This window comes from Scomber scombrus, chromosome 8, assembly GCF_963691925.1.
Source record: "Scomber scombrus chromosome 8, fScoSco1.1, whole genome shotgun sequence".
NCBI lineage: Eukaryota > Metazoa > Chordata > Actinopteri > Scombriformes > Scombridae > Scomber > Scomber scombrus.
Window position 1 is genome coordinate 14,331,435 of NC_084977.1, and position 23,197 is coordinate 14,354,631.

A 23,197-nucleotide genomic window follows, 5' to 3' on the forward strand; every position below is an offset into this window, starting at 1 on the left:
CAGAGCAAGCATTTACAGCTCACATGCGCAAGTAAAGATTAGAGAGTTTGAAAAATTAATCAGAATCATCGCTGTGAGGCAAAATACACAAATTTGCTGAACTTAAACTAACTCTCTGTTGCTCATTGGGAAAAGCAGCCTACAAAAACACTCAGCAACAGCTTCTCATTCTTAGCTGTCGCTGACCGTCACTTTCGCCTTTTACAATGACAAACATTGACTGTGACAGATCGGCTCAGCTGTCGCAAGTTAATGTTTATTCTGTGAGTAAAATTACACTTGGCTGTTGTCGGGTTTGTGTGCTCTCTTCAAAAGCAGCGTCTATAAGAAGACAAAGACCATTTGTGAGGAGGGACCCTCCACCCTATAGCAATGCTGTGTTTCTGTGGTCCCAAATATCTTCAGCAGAGTGAGATGTCTCTTCTCAGGAGTCACTTTCTTCAGTTAAACTTTCATTCATATCATATCAATAATTAAAGCTTATCAACGATACAGTAGTTTCAAAGCAGGACCTTTGGAACTTGGATTAAGTGGCTCATAAAATATGTGTGCCAAAGTCAGAGGCTACATCCGTTATTTCCAACGTGTCAAAGAGATATTAAAATAAACACTGCCTATCCTCTGGTGTTATGTAAATATAAGTATCGGATATGACTATCTAAATAGCTTTAGATATCCAATACTAAAAGGACTGGAATTGCGATCAAGGCTGGTAAACTTGATCGAGACATCAGGGCTCCTATCCCTCCTCTAGACTTGTTGATCCTCTCTGCAATGTTTTTTGTAGTTACAGGGTTTATTAATGAATCTTTCTGAAGAGCTATTCCAGTAATATGCTACTCTACTTGCTGAATTATTATCAGCATTCAACAAGCACACGTCCCCTGAGGTTCTGACAGCGATACCAATACTCATAAATAGGAACTAAAGACAATTATATTTACAATCTTGCTCTTTTTAGTGATCTAAGAAGCGGCACCTATGAGTGAGTGAGAGTTGGACCCAGAAAGTTTGGCTTCAGTCACCTGTGACAGTAAACCACTGAGCTGCTGAATTGTCCTTTACCATGACATTGAATCCATGGAAGCTCTAGTAAAGGAGTTCTGTAGCTAACCCCAAACTTTGCGTAGTGGAAAACAAACAAAAAAAGACAGCTTTCTCCCACAGAGATCAAGATAATACTGCACTAAACCTCACATTGTCTCTGCTACTCTTCGTTAAACATGAAAATTAGTCTGTGGATGGCACGGCCTACTATCCAGAGAACAGTTATTTCCCAGAGAGGGCCACCTCAGTGGAGGCCTTTTCTAGCCCAGACGACGAGAGAATACTGTCTCCCTCGTAACAGCCTTAATTAAAACCAACAAGTTTTCATCATTAAAAGCTCATTTTACAGGCTGCAGCGATGTGAAAGAGGACTACAGTGAGAGTATTAATACAAGGGAACTGTTGGTTGTGAAGAGCCTTACTTAGAAGAACTCATGCTTGATAGTTATATAATTCAGTGCTTTTTGACTCATTATCATCTTTAAATTCAGTGGATGGCCACATACATTTTTATGACCCTAAAAAAAGTCCTGATTTACAGGAAACTTACCATCTTTTTGCCACAAAAACACAGTAAATAGTACAGGAGTGCTAATCCAGCTGTATGAGTTAATAGCATATCATAGTCCAGCTATTCTCGATTTGGGGTGCAGCCAGGGAGGGGGGTTCCCAGAAATATTAAATTAGGCTGAAAGGCTGACATAACAGACAAGTCAAATTCACTCAAAGCCACACAGATAAATGTTCATGAATGAAGTAATGAAGCAACTCTCCTGCCTCTGTTACTTTTTGAGTCTTGTTTCACCCTGACAGCCAATGTCAAAGGGCTTTGACATTAAAGAGCAGCAAAAGCACACCAAAAACTATGACACAAGCTGTGGTCTACTCATTAGCTGGAGAGATGCTTCTCTCCTTTCCAAATAACCATCTGTGACAAAATATGAATGATTATGGTAGCTTTAAACAAACCCAGTGTAGGTACAATTTTGGTGTAAATTTCATTCTGTTAAAAAGAAAAATTAAACATCAATAAGTATGCTTGAATTCTTGGGTGAATGGAGCTCTTAGGTCTACCATTGCTAGCTCCCGTTAGACTTAAAACAGCTTGTGAACCACTTCTGAATTTTGATTTGCATATCACATCACAGACAAATCCTGTGGTGACCGGGATTATATGGCATGTGCCATTTGTGGGTGCAGTGTTTTGCATGTGAAACCTGCACAACACAACCAAATCAATAACGTATACATTATCTGCTCTGCGTGTGTATCAGAGGTTTGAGGTGTAGTATCCAGCCATGCTAACGTGAGACAGTGTGTGAAACATGCAATCTTACCTAGCAGAAGAAGCTTCAGCTCCCTCCTTGCATCTCTCTTGTCTCGCCGGAGTTGTTTCTCGATCTCAGCGTTGATTCGTTTGGACTCCTTCGCCTCCTCACTCAGGCAACAAGCCATCATGGAGTCTAAAGTCATCACCGCATGAGCTGAAAAGCCCGTCTGACAAGGGGCGCAGGGCTACACCTCACACAAATAAATAAAAAAATCCCCTCTGAGCAACAGTCCGTTTTCAACAAGTTATATCCAGACTCTGATAATGGAGCTTGCTGCAGAATCCGGCCTTCCTTCTTGGTGGTAAAACTGCTGTCAAGTGTCAAATATTTGACAGCTTAGTCAAAGTCTTATGTAAATCCTCAGGCTACAGGGACTGACAGCTGATCACTGAAAATTTGCAGTGCAACATGTCCTTGAACGTCTTGGATGACTACAGACGGTGCAAATAACCATCGTCTTTAATGCACTGTCCCAAAACAGCAGAATTTGTTTGGATCACTCTCTTGACTAGCTTGCAAGCTAAATGCTGCTGACGTTATAACCGAGCAACCGTGACAAGATTTGCAGTCTGCCAACACTTTTTAATAGCTTTCCCGCGTAGCTGGTTAGCCCGTAAGCCTAACACTCTTTTTTTTTTTAAATGCGTTTTTAATTTAAAACGAGCGGCTTCGGTCCCGGAGATAGTGGGACACTACTGGCTGCCACTGCCACATTTGTACAATCCCTATGCTGGTTGCCCGGCCGAGTACGAGCCTAGCCGCCCCAAAACCAACACTGTCCGCCCGCGCAGTGACAATGAGTGCCCGTCAAACTGTCCATCTACCGAGCAGACAAGACAGGCTAGCTCACTGCTTTAGGTGCTCGACGGACGACAACCTTTATCCGAATGAAACCACCACTTTCTAAATTGAGCTCAAGAGCAGTTACTGGGCACCCAGTGACCAGGGGAGCTAAATGGGCAAGCTAACTGTTAGCTAGGTTAGCTCAGCTAGCCATCCCTGAAATTGCAGCCAACTGGCTAAAAATCAAAGAGCTCGGCCTGACAGATGATCTTCATTTCACACAGCTAGTGTTCTCCAAAATATCTCAAACCTCCCCCAAAAATGCGAAAACGTCTTACTGACAGTTAAATGGACCCCGTAGTCCGTGCATTTTATCGCTCCTGGTATTTTTTTTCCCCTGGTGGTGGTGATCGCTCCTCGGCTCGTCACCCACTCCTCAGCCCCGGTGTGGCGCTGCTGTTGACGTCGCTTGGGATATAATTGATTGACAGCGGCACAGCAAATAAAAACAGAGCTTGTGGGCGTTTTGGGCGGGCCTTGACTGGATGGTTAAACTACCATGTTCGGTTGAGAGGAAGTCTTCCTTCTGGAGGCGTGTCTGACATCTGACTGGAGGGGCAACGCCCATCTGTCACAGAGCTGCTCATCCTGCTGATGTTTGCTTTCACTGGAATTTACAAAGGCCTACAAGAGAGGAAGTGGGAGCTGTGGTGTTGTACAGTCTGATGGCTGATTGTATGAAAGAGCCCCCCAATCGCTTTGAGGCACATGGCTGGATGAGTCTGTGCTGAACGTGCTTCTGAGTATATTTTATATTTCCTCCTTGTGTATATTTTGATTGCTGCACCACAACACCAAAGCAAATTCCTTTTCCGTGCAAACCTACTTGACAACAAACCTGATCCTGAAGTTTGTTAAAAAAGATATTCAGATGTCTGTCTGCAAACAGGAATGAAATTAAACTAAGTATATTTACTCAAGTACTTAACTAGCCTACAGTTTTGAAGTACTTTCCATTTTATACTACTTTATATTTCTTCTACACTTCAGGGGGAATATTGCACTTTTGGCAACTATAGTTACTAGTTACTTTTCAGATTAAGATTTTATTTTTGAAAACACTGCATTGCTGAAGATAAACCAGTGGTTTCCAACCTTTTTGGCTTGCAACTTGCAAAATGCAGTGTCTAGTTTGTCTTGTTGATGTTATGAGTCATTAGCAGCTTCACCAAAGTGAGCAGTTCGCTGTAAACTTGTATGTTGATAATAGTTGGTGGCAAAAGGAGGTAAAAATGATGCTATATTTCACAAAAAAGTTAGGTTTATTTTATTACTACTCAAAAAAGTGGACCTCATTACCTATCTGTAACACTTCATTTGTTATCAGTTACAACATTAAAATGCTACTTACATGTTGTATTACTATTATTATTATTTTATATTATCTGTGTGACTGATTTATATGATAATACTTATTCAACTTATGCATTTTGAATGTAGGACTTATACTTTTAATTTATTATTTATTTTTGCATTGTTGTATTAATACTTTTATGTGAATAAAAGATCAAAGTATTTCTTCCACTACTTTCTGCAACGCAAACATTTATTTCCAAAAAGTTACCACAGTTACTGAAACAGTGCAAAAATGTCAAAAAGTATACAATCCTACAATCCTACCATCATATCAGCTCTAGCTTTCTCCCAAAAAGAACACGTTGTCAACAAATAGAGCAGTAGCATCACAGATACTGTCAATATTTGAAGTGAATTTCCTTCCTTTTGTAATGGGTGATTGGATAAGGAGAGTGTCTTGCGTTTTCCAGTAAACCTGACAGAAAACAGAAAGGCTCGTATTTACTTTGTAACGTGACACATACGATACAGGTTCAAGTCAACAAAACACTGTATAAATAGAAATGAACAAAACTGCTTCACATTTGCTCAGTCGTGACCCCAAGCCATTTAACACCTGGGAAGCTGTGTAACTTCTATCATGTCTATAGCTTTGTTTCTGGGCCCTGTTCTTTATGCCTGGATAACTGGATTATGCATATTAGATTGTGGATGATTTGACATGAGTCTGGATTTTTTTTTTTTTTTTTTTTGGTTCTTCTAAACTGGCTTAACAATTCATCTAGATCTGCTGTCTGAGTAACAAGTCCAAAACTGCTGAAGTGCTGTTTTATTGACAGTTCTCTGGCTCATGACATATAAGGGTAAACCACATATGTGAACTCATTTCTTAGATTTATGATGAAAAAATGTTCATATAATTATGATTACAACAACATAACTTAACATTATATGCAGGTTATTTAAAATCATGGTGATTAATCGGTGTAATTATCACAATTTAATTATTATAATGAATAATTAATTGCACATAATAAAATACTAAATGAAGTTTATACACTGCCAGACACAGACTCAACTAAAATATTCCCTTGTAATGTTTCATTCAAAGCAGACTTTTGAATATCACCTCAGTTTCTAGCATGTCCGGTGAGGAGAAACTCACCCATCATGGACACCCAACATCACTCCACAGTCTAACCACGTCCATGAACTATGTCCATGAATCTATTGCCCCAGTGCATGCTGGGACAGATTGATAAATCAGTCCTCAAACATCATGTCAACTTGAATTATTTAAGCCACATTTAAAAAAGAGGGGCGGGGGGGCTTGGTTTTGCTTGTATGTCAGTATAAGTTTAGATAGATAGATAGATAGATAGATAGATAGATAGATAGATAGATAGATAGATAGATAGATAGATAGATAGATAGATAGATAGATAGATAGATAGATAGATAGATAGATAGATAGATAGATAGATAGTTGGATAGATAACTATAGTTGTCTAGTGAAGTAAAAAGTATACCGTTTACTTAAGAATTTCCTCCCAGAAATGAATGGAATAGAAGAAGAATATAGCAGAATGGATATTAAGTGAAGTTACCCAGTAGTTCTATTAATTGAGCAAAAATCCTTACTGTGGTTACTTTCCATAACTCATCAGTCATAAGTGAAGTGCAAACATTTACTCACTGGGCTGGAGAACATCCAGTTTTGGTAGTAGTTAGGCTTCAGTGAAGATTTGGAATTTTAGAAACTGTTAGCAGAACGCATTTTGTGTTTCATTTATGAAACAAAAACTATCCACATACATCAGAGAGGTATTAACTTTGAAACGTTTTGAAAAAGTCAATGCAGTGGTGAAATATTCTTGTTTTCAATTGTACTTTTCATTAAAAATCCACCCAAGTCAAATGAGAAACTCATTTAAGGCAGCGTTTTAGGCTTTTTAGGCTTCCTTGTCAGTTAATGGTTTATTACTGTTGATATGTCATTCAGCTTTGGACAGGGGTTTTGCTTTGCACTGAGGAGGATGATGATTACAAAGGCTTTCTTAGCTGCTCACCTCTATCATTATTCCTGTATCAATAACATTACAACCCTCTCACTATGTGTCTAAATCCATCAGTGAATGACCTGGCAGGCAATCTTGTTGATCCAGGTGACATCTTGTGGACATGAGATGTAGTCACAAGCGTGAGGTCCAGTAAAACATGTTTTAGGGGTAAAATATTGTCATGTTCTTTTAGTACTCTGACCGGAGATTATAATCACATTCATGTCTTTATTCAGACATTTGAAATAGGTGGAGTAAATCAATCAAGTCAAAGCATCTATCTTAAATAATTAATTAATTCAATTAAAAACATATGTAGATTCAAGTTTAACATTGAATGAAGTTGCTCGTAGTTTTGTCTGTTTTTTCTTTCTTTTCTTTTTTTTTTAATGTTTCAAGTCTGAACTTCTGTAAACTTAAATGCCGAAACTGAGGTGCGTCAGATGTCAACCACTTGTACTTGGTATGCTCGGTATGATGAGGAAAATCTTTAGACCTGACTCATCAGATCACAGTCGGATCTGCCCACATCTTACTGGGACTAGTAACTCCTGCCACAAGCCTCCTCAAATGAATAGCAGCTTCTTTTTTTGTTGTTGCTCAACAAACAAATATTTACTTGTTATTTACTTCATTGCACTCTCACCTGTCAACAATGTACAATTACAGTGGAATTACAATCAATGAAAGCACTGCTCCTCGAGTTTCACAGTGCAAAATGCATATAGATATGTGTTGAAATGAAGATATAAGCAGTTCTCACACTGACCATACATGGTCCAGCCATATACTGTACTAAGTTTTGACTTATTCTTGTTACAGTGGTCTGAGGGGTGATTTAAACCTATCTTTCTGTTTTTCTTAGTGCATCCACAAATCAATCAATCTGTTTAAACGTTTGCTTTTAAATGAGTCCTGTTGTTGAACTTGCTATTTGCGTAATCTTGTTTTAATTCATGGATGTAACATGATGGGAGCATGAAAAGAAACAGTCTGCGATGCTCCACTGTCTCCAGTATATCACACTTTCTGATGGCTGTTGACAGATTAATCATTGATCGTCCCCGTTTCCCACAGCAGCCCAGCAGCAGGGGACAAAGTCTCCTCTTCTCACTCTCTTCCTGCTGCTCTCTCTGTTACTGTTGCTGCCTGTAAGGATTCATCACAAAATGGATACAAGACATACAGAGCCTCCCTGACTGAACAAAGTGTTGCATTATTCTTAGTTATTAAGATTCTCCTCTGCCAGCAGGTGAACATCACAGATAACTAATCCTGTAACTGGAAGGATGAGGCAGATACTATCCTGTTACTGTCTGTCTACGCCCTTTTTACTGTGTGGTATTCCTCATCGTCCTTTCCTTCTTTTTTTCTTTCTCCCGTCTGTCTTCATTTTCTTTCTTCTTCCTGTTGCCCCCCTCTCCCCAACACAGAGCTTTTTTGCAACATCAGTTTCATGTAAATATTTTTAAAAAATGGAAGGAGATTAAAAAAAACTTCTATCTATTAACTTGTAGCAGAAACTGTTTTAGATTGCTTTAATAAGCTTAAAGTATGTCTCTTTATTAACATTTTGTAACTTATGGTATTGCTAACTACTGAAAAAAAGAGTAGGCTACATTAAGGTTTTATTAAACCTTTGTACACTTACAATATAACACAACACCTCTAAGTATACCCACACACACCTCTCTTGCTCTTTTACCTCACTTTGTTTCCATGGCAATTCCTAGCTCAGGTGATCTCAATATGAGACTATGAGAGCCTGGACAAACTGGTTCTGCGGGCTGAGACAAAAGATTGACATCCAAATACCAGCCGTGGAGAAGGAGTGACAAATACTTGTTGTACTCTTCATCTCCTCTTTGAAAACACTTACAAGGTGATTCATAACCTGCTGCATTATGAAAGGTTCCTGCGAAATTCTCTGATGATTCCTACATGATGTGTTTGTAAACTCAGCAGAGAGTTTATAGAGACTTTTTGACGTTTTGTGTTGTGTGTGTTCTGTTGTATCGCCATTTTTCTATTTTGTGTGTATTTGTTATTATATTTTTTCATAACTTGATTTTTTGATCCCCCCCACCCCTTTTAAAAATATCAATAAAGTTTCCAAATGTGTTGTCCTTCTTTCAACTTTTGGGCACAAGGTAATGTAAAATGTCAGTATATAATAAAGAGGTTATTTCGGTAAAACATGTGTGATGTCGAGCTCCGCTCAGACATACAGCAATAGAAACTCCGCAGCACCGAACAGCCGAAACCTTATCTTCTAAGAAGCTCTCATTCATAATGTTGTCAAACCACATTCAATTATAAACAGCCACTTTCCGGAATGCTACTTTCAAAATAAAACTCACATACACAAATATTGAAATTTAAATAATCTCAAATTTGAGACTCAATTTTTATGATTTTTTTTTAATGATTTTTGTTCTACACACATTGACAGGGGGTGGGTAGGGGCACTCTGTCAGTCATTTTGAAAGTACTGTGGAAGGATTTTATTTGGGATAAAAGCTGCCGTTTGTATTTAAGGTGTATTTAAAAGTGTATATTTTTATTTTACACAATAAATATAATAAATTGCAGCAGTTCTGGCTGTAATTACAGCACTGTGTATTCTATCATGTGTGTCCATGTCATGCATCAACTCAACCTGTAAGGCTCAGGACCAGTTTATTTACTTTGAATATTTACTGAGGAGTTGTCAGTACCAACAATGAATCACATACTGCGAGGTAGAAAATACTGCTATGCTGCCATTAAGCATTTTTAAGCTGATGGAAAATTAATGAGAAATTTCCCAACACAAAAGCTTAAGGCTGTAAAGCAGCTCACATCTGTGATGCATGTTTTGTAGTTGGAACAATCAGGGACTACAGTTAAAAAGCGTGTTGCATTTTAGGTAGTAGTGGGTTGATATGACGATAGTGTTTGTTGATTAGAATTAAAATAGCTGTCAATCAACTCCTTGTTTGTCTTTTGTCATATTTTTTGAATTACTTTATGTTTCCAATAATAATAATAATAACAATAATAATAATAATGATAATAATAATAATCCTTTGCCTTGTATAATCATCTGTGGTATACATATATGATGTGATATGATATGGTTTTTCCTGAAAAAAGTGAGATGAGATCTATTTGTTCTCGCTTCTTGAAAAAGATATGAATCCAAATGTTTGTATGAATGCAAATATTTTTAATTTCAAAAGTTTAAGTGTTTGACACAATTCATCTCCTACTTCATTAAAAAGGCAGATCTCATTTGAGTTTAACTAAAAGTTTCCAGTATCCAATGGAAATTTGATGTAGAAAGTTTCCACAAATCCTGCTTGGAGGAAAACCCTTTAAATTGAAGATTAAGGAGAGCACAGAGAAACTTCCCCCCTTCAGCTGATGAATGAAAAACATCCTTATAGAGTCAAAGTCAGCAAATATATAATTAGGCATGGTGAAATTCGAAAATGTGTTTTGATTCTTGTTTCCACAGTAGAATATTTGAGCTTCACTGTCCAGAATGATGTACTGTATGTGCAGACTTTGACACTAAAAGGCTGTTTTTTCATCCATCTGCTGAAGGGGGGAAAGTTCATGCGTTCATCAAAATCTGAGTTTAAGGCGTGTACCTATGAGCACAATTTGCGACATCAAAATTAGTTTGCAGCCAATTGCAGTCCACTGCAAAACTGATGTGGAGACTTGAAGCTCCAGTGCACATACGCTGAATAGACTTTTCAGAGAGGTAGGAGACACTTTGGTCCACTAGGCCCTTCCTGTGTGAAATGAAATATTGCCTCTGTGTTTCCTCCCACCATCAAAGAAATGTGTAGGGTTAATACTCCTATCCAAGGCAATGGCAAAAAGAATAAGAGCTGGTCCCCAGGTGCTGCATGCAGCTGCTCACTGCTTCTGGTTTGTGTGTGTACAGCAGGGGTCAAATGCAGAGAATCAATTTCTGCATGGGGACCATATAGTTCAAATGAAACATATTTATAACATTTGGATTTTTCAGTGAGGGAGAAAGTTTTTCTTCTAAGGATGTTAACGAGGCAACTTCACTTTTGTGTGTAAAAATGACACTTGAGTATGATTATAAATGTATTCACTTTTTCTCTTTCTTTTTACAATTGTTAAACCCCCCAGTAAATCACTCCGTTTTATCATTTAAATGCTTCTTTTATGTATAATTGTAAAATAACTATGTAACATAACATCATAACATAACAACAGCATACTTTTACTTTGTAGGCTCACTCTCGTGACTTCCTGCGTTGATGCGTTTTTTGCCCAGAGCGCATTCCTCTGAAGGTGGGGTAGACTTTCTGGAGCTGCAGGTTGTTTCGTGTCGACTGCAGGTGGTGGGGGAAAGTGTTTTTGACCAATGACCCTGTTTGTGCCGTAGCTGCTAACTGTGGAGAGGAACAAGGGATTTAGAAATGGACCGCGAAAAGGAATCTGTGGCCGGCCGCTGTCACGGAGTGTGACTGACTGATTGGAGGTAAGGAGGTATATTGTTTTCTGAGTTCCAAACTTCTCTTCAATACACTTGCGTTGACACATCCGCTCGAGTTGATAGAAAGTTACTCTTATTATCTAGACTATTTCTGGAAAGGCTGTAGTCTATGTACTACTGACAGAGGCTGTAAAGTATGAAACAACGTTTAAAGTCTCTGTCCTGAGATTATGTTTTCTGCTAGTGTGAAAGCAAGATTTCCGGGGTGGCCCAGGTGGGTTAGAATAAACCCCGACCCGCCAATGAATTATGTTGAACGTTAAAAAAAAAGAAAAAAAGGGGGGGAAAGTACCGGACATTAATATGGAGATTTGGCAACTTGATTTAACCTTATTGTCAGTCTTTTTTTTTTGGCTGATTACAGCTGATTTTTCATCTCCCGGTTCATTTCAGTGCTTTCTGGCCATGGCGGGCTGCTGGCAGTTCTGCCGCCGCACCTGTGTGTGCTGTTTGTCTGAGGAGGAGAAGAGGACCATGGCAGTGGACAGAGAGATTCAGAGGATCCTCAAGCAGCAAAAGAAGAAGGAGAGAAGAGAGATTAAAATCCTTTTGCTGGGTCAGTGATGGCACACACAGCACCACACACAGCTGTTTGTTTCTCTCTTAGATGACAATAGGTGCCATAAGAGCGCAAAAAAACCCCTTAATTGAGCAGATAATGTAAAATAAATTATAATGACATGACACTATCTTTGCAGTAACATCCTGCATGCAAACTGAAACTGCCTGGCCTGTTTGGTAGCCTGGGGCCAAATGAGAAACCTATGTAAAGCATATATTAAAGTGTCACTATAAAGGATAAAGATAATGGTCCAGATTGGGATTGGTTACACCTAAAAACAACAGGGACTGGAGACAGACAGCTCCGAAACCTACAGACCCACTTCACAACTGGTTTGATGACTTCAGACCTTATTGGCAGCTGTGGTTTTTAATGTGATGTTTTGTTTTTGTTTTTGTTTTTTTGCAGAAGATCTCATGTGTACAGCAGTAGAAATTATGTTGGGTTACAGGCTCATGTAATGCTTACGTTAGGTTTTACATCTGCCATTTACTGGTAAATGATTTTAACATTTAATCACTTATCAGAGGTGTTGATTTATTTTCTTTTGTTTGATTATTCAACCATTTGTTCAAGCAGTTCTGTGAACCATCGTGATATGACACCATCATATGAAACATTTTGATATGACATTCGTGCAGCTGTTAATGTAGTGTGTAGTGTGCCTGAAACAAAGACTTCCGCCTCCATCATAAGCACTAACACACTTTTATTAAATACAGTGTAAACATTCAGTGAAACAGAGCAGATCTCTCATTTAGTCTGTTATTAGCAAGCTGAAAGTATGAGGTGAAGAGGTGCATCAAGATCTTTGGGGTTTGCCACCTCTGCTGAATAATTTCCTGGGGGAAACCCTGCCATGATATGGAGTGACAGTAAACAACAATAATATTGGATTTCCTTTGAAGCTGGGTATAGTTACAGAAAATGAATGTTTGTGTACGGGAACAGGACTGTAAAACACCCTCAGCATTTTCTTTGAATGCAGTTTTAGTAGAAGGAGGATTAAGCTATTCCCTGAAAACCGTGTGAGAGTTTACAGGAAAGTGTTTGGCAGACATACAAGATTTTTAGATTCCTCTTGCAGATAACTGACTGGATGATACAGATTCAAAGAGAAGCACGTAGTCGTCTTGAGAAAGGCAGTAAATTACAGTTTGAGGTGGTGTGAGAAGGTGGCCTGTCCACCTCTCTGTTCTTGTATGATACAAACAATAACAATCAAATACTTATAAGCACAACTGATACTTTGCTATAAATACAAATACATACACAAAGGAAGCAGTAAAATCTGACGCATTAGTAAAATGAGGTTCATGGGTTCATCATAGAATATCAAGTTTTTCTTTCGTTTTATGTAATCAGATAGTTCCTTTGATCTAGACTTTCATCTCTAAAATGTGCTTCTAGTGGAGTGAAATCTGGTTCAAACACCGTAGTTCTTCTTTTGTGGTTTTCTGGGTTTTCTTCAAGGGCGTTTAGCTTTTCATCCCTTATCTGCAAAATGATGCTCTAATAACTCACAGTATTATCCTGTTCTCCACTTCTCACAACTTCTCCTCCAGCTTTATGACTATTATGTTATAGACATATTTTATAAAACATCTGTCCTACATACATTCACTTGAATTTGCTGACATAATTTTCATAGCAGATAATTTGGCTTGCTACAGCAGGAAACAAACAGGTTGGAATAATACCAATAATGACAGGCTTTTTAATTACACTTTGCATTGCCTTCTAAAACATCTCAAAATGTGCTCTGTTCATCACTGTAAAGCAGTATTATTGATTTTTTTGCCACTTAGGGACAGTGGAATTACCTCAATAACCTGTAAACTCAGTTTCAGATGTTTTTATTGTGAATCATTATTTTCAATAACAAAACACTATTACATACATATCAAAGAAAAACACAAGACCTCTAACCCATTACCATTTTCTGGCCAGTCAATAAACATTAGTCCAATATTCATTCTCCTTTTAGCTCTGTTTTGGTTTCCACCAACTTCTGAGGGAAATATCTGTCTCTTTAGCTGCTAAATGCTGCCCTAAGTTCACCAACCAGATGCAGTTATTGACTCACTCACATTGTCTGTCTGCTGTTTGGTGCTGGGCAACAGGCATTCAGGGGGTTTGAAATTGAGAGAAGCAGTGAAAATGAAAACACAAACAAACAAAACCAAAATGGTAAAATTGTGGGTCATAAAACCAAAACAATGAGCTTAAATATGCTAAAACGCTCCAAAGAGCTGAGGGGAACTGCAGAGTCAGGTGATCATTTCTATCACACATAGTCAATGGATCCATTGTTCATATAACAATATTGATTAGTGCAGCTTTAATGTTTATGAAATAATTTTTCTGATTAGTCTTCCAGTGCAGTCAAACTTCTGGCAAGTATTTTAGTCCATTTAGCCCCAAACTCAGAGGTCAAATATCAAGAGCTCTTCTGTGTGTTTTTCAGTGATCATTTTTAAATCACTTTCATATATTTGTTTTGTAAGTCACTTACCTAGTAGGAGGCTAGACAAACACATTTGTGCCTATGGGAAATTTAGAGTTTTCAATTCCTCTGACCTACATGTCTTCAATCTGGAAAACCCAGAGGAAACCTGCATAGGTTTCAGGTAGGGCATGAATAAACAAAGGCCCAAACCAACAAACAAGCAGATTCATATCAAGGACAGGTGCTTACCCCTGAGCTTTCCTGTTGATAGAATCATATTTTGTATATAAGCATGTTTGGTAATTGTTACCTCTCCTGACTTCAGGAACTGGAGAGAGCGGGAAAACCACCTTTATCCGACAGATGAGGATCATCCACGGTCGAGGCTTCTCAGAGGAGGAGAGGAAAGCCTTCGCTAAATGCATCTTCCAGAACATCTTCACAGCCATGAAGGCCATGACAGGAGCCATGACCATGCTCAGAATCCCCTACTCCAACCCGCAGAATGAGGTAGATTCACATATGTATGGACATGCCTACTTACATATGATCACACAAACAGGTGTGCAGGCATCACTGGAGTTGTGAAATCATGCCCATATTTACACAAACTAGCATATAAACATACACACATGTTTTAGTCTATAAATAGAAGTTTGCAGCATCAACAATGGCAGATGTTGGAGGCCTACACAGAAAATCTGCAACGTAAAATCACAGTCTATTTTGGGGGGTCTCAGCGGGGAAAAATGCTTTTCTGTTAAAGACTGGTTTATTTGAATGCACTAGTAGCTATCCATTTATAAACACATATGTTTATACAAGTTATTCCAAAACTTATTCAATTTACTTTTATTTGAAACACAATCAAAACACACATATTACACCTGAAACAGTGTGTCGGGTTAATGGTTAATGGTCCGGTAATGTTTTGCTTAACTGAACTGGACCAGTATTTTAACTCAGACTGGGTTTGGATTAGGCTATGAGTTTCAATTAAACCTTTTAAAATAACACAGTAACTTTACATATTTGATACTGTGTATATCTCTATGCTCACTCCAGTCTCAAAAACTCTTCATCAGAGCTGTCGCTGTGTGCAAATATTGCTCCCAAGTCGCTGTAAGGCTCACCAAGCACACTGTCCTCGGACTCTGTGTCAGTCCCAGAGTCAAACAAAGCATCATCCGCTCTTCCATGCAGTGCAGAAACAACAAAATTAATGAATCTGTTAGGCTTCAGATCTGTGCTCCCTGTCACTGTGCAATAAAAGCTGGTAAACTAGTCATTTGTGCACATTTGCACATCACACTTCAACATCAGTTTGTTCTTTAAATGCTGAAACATCACAGCAACTAGTGTCCTGAAATACTTCTGAGCAACACACTGAATCAGCACCCGCCTGTGAACCCGCCTGGTTTTATTTTATTTTTTTCTATACGGCATACAGCAGTAACAGCTCACCAATATCTATATTCTTTAGCTGTTCACACAGCTGGAGTGTGCAGCATGTGCTTGACACTGCTGTTTATAGGACGTTATTGTTCATAAGTGTGGATGCTCACATCATTATTATTGTTATAGCTATTGTTATAGTTAATGCTCTTAGTGTGGATGGCCCTTTACAGACCTATAACCAAATCCAGCTCCAACCTCTTTCTGCATTTTACTGGTGTATAAGACACACTAGTGTATAAGACTTTTAAATGAAAAACATTTGTATCAAAGGTGCATCTATTTAACGGTTTTTACGGTACAGACTCAAAAGTTGCCGATGTAGTGTTTTGTTTAATGTCACACAACACCTTTTCAGTATTTTCAGAGTTCTCCATATACTCTCACACTCTGTTTCTCTCACTGTCCTCCAGATCTACGCCACATGGCTGCAGGATATAAACACAGTGCACATCACCCAGCTGGAAAGGGGCTATGTCGACGCAATCCGCCGCCTCTGGGCAGACTCAGGCATCCGGGTCTGCTACAGCCGCCGCTGCGAGTACCAGCTCCTGGACTCCACAGAGTAGTGAGTAGCTTTGTTGCAATGGAAGTCAAAGCTCTCTACACTGAACCACACCCTGCGTCCGGGTTGGGTATCTGAGAGCACTTCATGATAAAATCCTGTCAGGGCATGTTGTTGACGATGATACACAGAAATCTATGACTGACAGCATTTTGAAAGACATCATCTGATAAGCAACAATAAATGTGATTTTAGAAAAAAGAAAACACACCTCTAACATGGCAAAGTATACTTTATGAAAAAGCAGAAATCATACCCTACTATATATCTATGAAATTTAAAGATTTATGATTAAGCAGTTTGTAACTGTATTTTTAAGTGCCAGTTCACCCAAATTACAAAAACACTAAACTACTTTAGTTTGAAACACTAACAGCCAAAAAAATAACATCTCTTTCCAGAAACAGTGTCCCTGTTGGTCTGGAAAATCCGTAAACAGCACTGTCAACTTTTTTTTATAGGAACTATTTAATCTGTAAAAAGTAGGTCCACTGTTTACAGTGAGTTTGTGACTTATACAGGGGAACAGTTTCTGGAAAGATAAGCAGCCATTTAATTTTTTTAAGTAATTTGTCTTTGTCCCATCAATGATTATTGTATTAGGAAAATATATCCAGGTGGGTTAGATTAAATCAAAACTGTCAGCATGGCTAAATAATGCATGTACATGTGCCATCGTTCAGCTATCAAACAAGAATAAAGCCAATAATGAAAACATAAGGAAAAGGCATGGGATATGAATTGGAAAAATTCAAGACAGCATGTTGCGACATATCGTTGTATTGTTTGCGATGCCACGTCTGGCTTTTGTACCAAAACTCACCAGTGGACATGCAGCAAAAATGGCTGTTTAGACAAGTGATTTAAAAGTGCTTCTGTTACTGTGAAATATTTTTATTGTCATTTTATTCTAAATGAAAAAAAGAGCATAACTTATTGGCTGCTGTTTTTTCATATGTCTTTTTATTTTGTCATTATGTGAAAATGTGTCTATTTTTGTTACATAATTCTCAAAAAAAGCTTTTTATTGCATTATCTTCATTCATTATCTTGGACACATCAATTTATCACTGTACCATTTAGAATATCTATTATACATCATTTATATTTTTTGCACTGCGGCCACTGGAGGGAGCTAGTTCTTTACAGACTGCTCAGTATCCATCCATTTCATGTCTGAAACTACCAGTTGAACAAAGACATCCTTCAGGCAGACAACCGACTGTCTTGTGAGTCTGGTGACATTAATCATCTTTTAATGTGATCACAAAAACTTAAAGAGTACGGAGCAACATGCTGCAACAACCTACAGACTGAGTTGTGAGGTAGATCTTTTCATGTTAATTTAAAACACTCTAAGTATCTGATGTGTCCCAGAACAAAGCCTCAGATCAGCCTGCCTGTTTTCTGTTTTCTCTTGCCGTTCTGTTCTGTGTTTGCCCAGCAGCTCGATCATCGTGCTGTGTGCATGATAAGAGACAGGCAGTCAACATTAGCTAATGACAGCTTGTATCAACACCAGCCATAAAGCCATCGCCTGTACACGAGCTGATATGGATTCACTCTTCTGTTTTAATCACAGTTTTTTTTTTATCATCCATAATTCATCATATACCTCATGTCACTTTAGTTTGTTTTACACAGATGTGATGTAAACACAGGCAATATGTTTTACTAGAGGCCTCCTGTTCCTGTTTCCTGTGTCTGAGCTGTTATCAAACTTTCTCTGTCTTTTTCCCCCTCCCTGCTCCTCTCTTTCAGCTACATGAGTAATCTGGACCGTATCTCTGCCCCTGACTACATCCCCACAGAACAGGATGTGCTGCGAGTTCGATTCCCCACCACGGGCATCCACGACTACGCCTTCACCATCAAGACCATCACACTAAGGTGGCCAATGCTAGTTCTCAGATGACCAACATGGCACAGGGATGAATGTAATACCGACACTATTCATCAATCTGTGGGGAAAGGGGGAAAAAAAGACTATTGACTCTCGCAGAGGCTTTGTGTGCTCACGCCTGTTCGGACGTAATAGGATCACATTTCTGATTGCCTCTGCACAAAGCTCCTACCGGGAAGTGAGGTGTCGCTCTGTGTGTTTTATTCTGAACATGTGTTGGTATTGTCTCTCTCTGACACCTGAGGAGGGCATCTGACAGAGCTTAGCACGCAAAGACCAAAGTTCACTTAAAAGGGACATTGTGTTCCCAAATGAAATGTCCACTACGAGATATAACTGACACCTGCTATTAAATCATGAAGTGCAAGTGTAGACAACTGAAACTAAAGAGAGGATTTCTCTTAATTTGTTTATATGGTTTCCAACCATATTGGGTGAGCAGAAATTGAAATCCTGAAGTCCTCTGTCTTATTTGTGTTGTTCCAAATTTGGAGAAAGTGAACACCTTTACCACTGAAAGTCAGCAGGTTAATTTAATTTCAAACCAGATCTGAAATACAGAGTCTAAACAATAAAACATGTAAAATAGTCCAAATACTTGCAGACTTGTTTGTATATAAGTTTCCAATTTGAATTCCTTCTCTGGAGGTGACAGTGAGTGTGGTTTGTTCTGACTGATTGATATAATTTGTTTGATTGTTACAAAAAGTACAGAATAACAGCACAGCAGTGGTTAAAACACATTAAAGCCTAAAAAGAGCATTTCCATCATGGTCCTCCAATATATAACACTACAAAGACATACAACCAAAACACCAGATGAGACAAAATATACATGCTTTGGTGGAGCGGCACAGCCTACATGTTCCATGCTGTCTTCATAAAATAAATCAGGCGAAAATGTATGCATACTTTCAAGGCCATTATGAATCAATCAATCAATTTTAGGCTTTAAAGGAGGATTGTTCCCACTCTAACTACTTTTGTGCAGTTAACCTTTAATTGGTCATTGTTGAAATAACTTGAAGAGTCTTAGCTTAATTAGAACTATCTCGTCTTGTCATATTACCTTAAACGTTTCCTTTCCCTGACAGGATTGTGGATGTGGGCGGTCAGAAGTCGGAGCGTCGGAAGTGGATTCACTGTTTTGAAAACGTCACCTCCCTCATCTTCCTGGCCTCCCTCAGCGAGTACGACCAGGTTCTGGAGGAGAGGGAGACTATTGTAAGAGCACTCTCTCTGATGCCATTTAGGAGGAAACTGGGTCATTTTCATAGTCCAAATAGTTTACAGATTTGTTTTCATATTCATATACAGTACGTTTGTGTTTGTTATTTCATCCGTCCACCAGCAGGTCTCACTCTTACACAAGAAAACCTCTCGTCTCTCTGCTTCCTCACCTGCTCCAGCCCTTTGTCGCCTTCTGGCCGTACCTCTCTCCTATCTTGTCACTAAGCTGTTTATCTCTCCCAGTCACTTTTAAGTCTGCCAACACATTCATCAACCTCCACAGTGGCCGGTGTGCTCCATACCCCCTACCCCTCTTTAACTCCCCCTCCTCTCTTAAAAGGACTGTTTCCTCTTCCCCTGGCCCCTCTCATGATTTGTAATTCCTGCTCAGCCATCCAAATCCATTTTGCCATTCCTGAGAACTCACATTTCCCTCTCATTTTCACAACCAACTGAAATCCCCTCTCAAAAATGTATTGGTCTAGTTCTTTATCTACCCCAAAACAGTCTGCCATGTGATATCTGACTCTGGTTTTTTCCCCTTCTTTTTCTCAGAACCGTATGGAAGAGAGCCTTGCTCTCTTCTACACCACCATCCATTCCCCTTGGTTCCTCAACACCTCCATCATCCTCTTTCTCAACAAGACTGACATCCTGGCTGACAAAATCCAAACCTCTGACTTCAAGAAATACTTCCCCAGCTTCACAGGTGAGCTGTGCACGTTAGTTGATAAAGAATGAATAGACCAAAATTCTGATTATCAATTAACAGTGTCTTTTGTCTAGAAAAAATGCCAAATGGTTCCAGCTTCTTTCTGAGTTACTGCTTTCATTGTTTTTCTTCTATGCAAATTAAAGGGGACATATCATGTACATTTACAGGCCTATATTTTTAACCTGGAACTCTCCTGGAATATTCCTGCATGATTCAAAGTAAAAGTAAGAAAGACTGATTATGAATCTTATACTGAGTCTTTACACAGCTCCTCAGTTCAGCCTCTGTCTGAAACAGGCCGTTTTAGATTCTGTGTCTTTAAGGCCCCCTCTCACTTAGCCCACTCTGTTCTGATTGGCAACCTGCACCTCAACAGACTTCCACTGGCTCCCAAGGCGATGTGAATAGACAATAGGAGTAGGATTTCACTTGATTTTCCTCATTCTTTAATCAAAATGGAAACCTCTCAATTTGTACATGTTTGAGCTTGACTCTGTTTTCTTTACATGCCAAAAATGAGGCTTCAGCAGACTTTATTGGATTGAAGAGCCTTTTATTTGCAAACAGAAGAACTGACATGAAAAAACACAGATCTCCGTTTTATAGAAAGATTTACATATGCCAAAACATATCACCAGTTATAGGTGTTTCCTGTTTTTAATCCACAAACCTAGTTTGTACCTCATCCCACTTTCCCCACCCATTTGATATCCTGTGCTTAAGTGTGTCTCTGCACGTACATTCATTCTGTTTACCTTTTACTAGAATGAACCTTTACAATACCATAGCTTTTGACTTGCAGGGAACATTTTATAGACGTTCACCTCATGATAAGCAACATCTTATATGTATATATACATTTTATGGACTTAACAATTAATCTGTCATTGTGGATTAATCGGTAATGAGAATACTCAATATTGGCGAACTACAAACAAACTGATCACATCAAGTCCTGTGCTAGTGTAGGTATGTGTGTGTACAAAAACATCTATGAGTTTTGTGCATGGAGACAAAAAACTAGGTTTCCATTACTAAACCAATTTAACGTTTAGGTGCAACTCAAAGTTCAAGATTAAAAACAAGAAATTAGAACAGTATTCAAGTTAAAACCTAAGGGTTGGTATTCTCATCACAGTGTCGAATCATGTGAGAGAGAAAAAGTAATAAAGTAAAAAAGTAATATAGCCTTTCTTTCTTTCTTTCTTTCTTTCTTTCTTTCTTTCTTTCTTTCTTTCTTTCTTTCTTTCTTTCTTTCTTTCTTTCTTTCTTTCTTTCTTTCTTTCTTTCTTTCTCTTGCTACCCAAACACACACACACACACACACACACACACACACACACACACACACACACACACACACAAATGAGTCAACTCTAGGTACTTGGTGTGCTTAATGATGTGGCTGCAGCCTGTAGCTCTGCTGGTGTGAAAGGCTGTGGAGCGTTGCCCTAACAGTCCCCACGCCCCCATCCTCCACCACCACCCTCTCTCCTACTGTTACCCATGGCAACCACAGACAGATACTGTGCTTCCTGCAAACCCTGGAACCCCCCCACCCCCCAACCCCCTGTGTGTGTGTGTGTGTGTGCTCACTGTGGTTTACCATCAGCATTAGCAGGTAAAATAATGACTCATACAGGGTCAAGCTCCTTGATGTCAATTTAACCTTAACGACTCTGAGCAGTTGGTACCACTGTTTGCTGAGACAGTAATGTTGCTTTGTTCCTCTGTGGCTTCTCTTCTTGCCATTGTTGCTACATTTGAAAAATAGAGTTGTTAAAGAGCCTGACAGTTTTATACTATGCTCACACGGTGAGAAACTTTGAGAATTGGACTCGCACTTAAAGACTTGTCAATCAACAAAAACAACTGTAATAATCAATAGATCATTTGAGTCATTTATCAATCAAAGATGCAAAATATTTTCTGATTCCAGCTTCTCAAGTGTGAAGATTTTCTAATTTTCACCGTTTTTTAATATGATTGTACATTGAATGTCTTTCGGTTCTGGACAGTTAGTCGAACTACACAAGCAATTTAAAGACATCGCCATGGGTTATGGGTACATGTGATGCACATTTTCACTATATTTTGACATTATGTAGATTAAAAATTAATTAAAAGAATCATGGACATTTAAATCAATAATGTCAATAATAATTAGGTGCAACCCTTAATTGGAATTGGGCCTTTTTGTAGATGTTGTGATGCTTAAGTGTTTTATCATGCAAACCAGGCTTTGAGATGAGATTGTTTAGCAGCGATTTTTACAACTTGTGCTTTGAGAAGATTTGATTCCCCGCTTCGTATTCTGAGTGTTGTACATGCAGCAGCTAAAACCCACATTTTAGCAGACAAAGTGAATCCATGATTTTACAGCGAGTAGAGAGGGATTGCTTTTTGCATTTATAGCCTCTCTTGTAATTTTGTTTGATAATACTTTTGCATCACAAGAAAATCTTGCCCAAAGGGTATTCTCTGTTTCATGTGACAAACATGCAGGATTAAAGTGAGAATTGTGCAAATAACCCTGAATGTTGACACATAAATTGCACTTTCATTTCATTGAAAACATTTTTTCTATGCTAATCCAAATATTGAGTTTTAATGAAAGTTACATTTCCTGATGTCTTCCCTCCTACATAATTCTCTTTTCTATCAGCCATTGTATTCATTCATAACCCAAAATCATTGTTTGCCTTTTTTTTCCGTTTCCATCCTTCACCTGCTTTTCAACTCTGTAAAAGGTAAGAGGCAAGACCCAGAGGACGCTAAAAACTACATCTCCAAGTTGTACGAGCAGCAGGCCATCAACCACGACAAGAGGGAGGAGCGGAAGACTCTCTACCCGCACTTCACCTGCGCCACTGACACCAATAACATCCGCAGGGTGTTCAGCGATGTCAAGGACACAGTGCTTCTCAAGTCTCTAAGAGACTACGGAGTCATCTGAGCTTGTACTTGGTAATAAAAAAGGAGGAAAACAGCCAGATGGACGGTGGAGGTTCTTCACTCTGTCTGGACTACTATTTACCTGCAGGAGTGAAGGCTATGATGAAGGTCCGCATGTAACTTCTTTTTTCCAGTTCACCATCAGACTCATGAAGAAGCCGGGGGAGAAAAACGGAACAGCTCTATTCTCACCTCCGGAGAATGGGAGGCACAACAAACTGTGACTTCTGATCAGGGAGTGAGGAACTAGTAATCATCCTCATT

The 23,197-nt window shown here is 38.9% G+C and overlaps 2 protein-coding genes across 3 annotated transcripts in view; one reads left to right on the top strand and one right to left on the bottom strand.

Annotated features, from left to right (window-relative positions):
• LOC133984855 (guanine nucleotide-binding protein G(q) subunit alpha-like) overlaps positions 1–3,553 on the bottom strand; it is a 33,792-nt gene extending 30,239 nt beyond the window's left edge. For both annotated transcript variants that reach the window (XM_062424343.1, XM_062424344.1), the window contains exon 1: positions 2,385–3,553. In XM_062424343.1, coding sequence (XP_062280327.1) covers positions 2,385–2,520 — 136 coding nt within the window. In that variant the 5' untranslated portion in view covers positions 2,521–3,553. The remainder of the gene's footprint in view (positions 1–2,384) is intronic.
• A 7,404-nt stretch (positions 3,554–10,957) lies between these two features.
• LOC133984382 (guanine nucleotide-binding protein subunit alpha-11-like) lies at positions 10,958–22,934 on the top strand. The gene is made up of 8 exons (XM_062423678.1): positions 10,958–11,084; positions 11,493–11,655; positions 14,436–14,620; positions 15,979–16,133; positions 17,892–18,020; positions 19,128–19,257; positions 19,819–19,972; positions 22,729–22,934. The coding sequence occupies exons 2-8, from the start codon at positions 11,505–11,507 to the stop codon at positions 22,932–22,934; spliced, it is 1,110 nt and encodes a 369-aa protein (XP_062279662.1). The 5' UTR covers positions 10,958–11,084; positions 11,493–11,504.
• The last annotated feature ends 263 nt before the right edge of the window (positions 22,935–23,197 follow it).

Coding starts and splice junctions, on each gene's coding strand:
- LOC133984382 (XM_062423678.1), top strand. CDS start 11,505: ATGGCGGGCTGCTGGCAGTTCTGCCGCCGCACCTGTGTGTGCTGTTTG. Junction 16,134..17,891: donor CTCCTGGACTCCACAGAGTA/GTGAGTAGCTTT, acceptor CCTCTCTTTCAG/CTACATGAGTAATCTGGACC. Junction 18,021..19,127: donor ATCAAGACCATCACACTAAG/GTGGCCAATGCT, acceptor TTTCCCTGACAG/GATTGTGGATGTGGGCGGTC.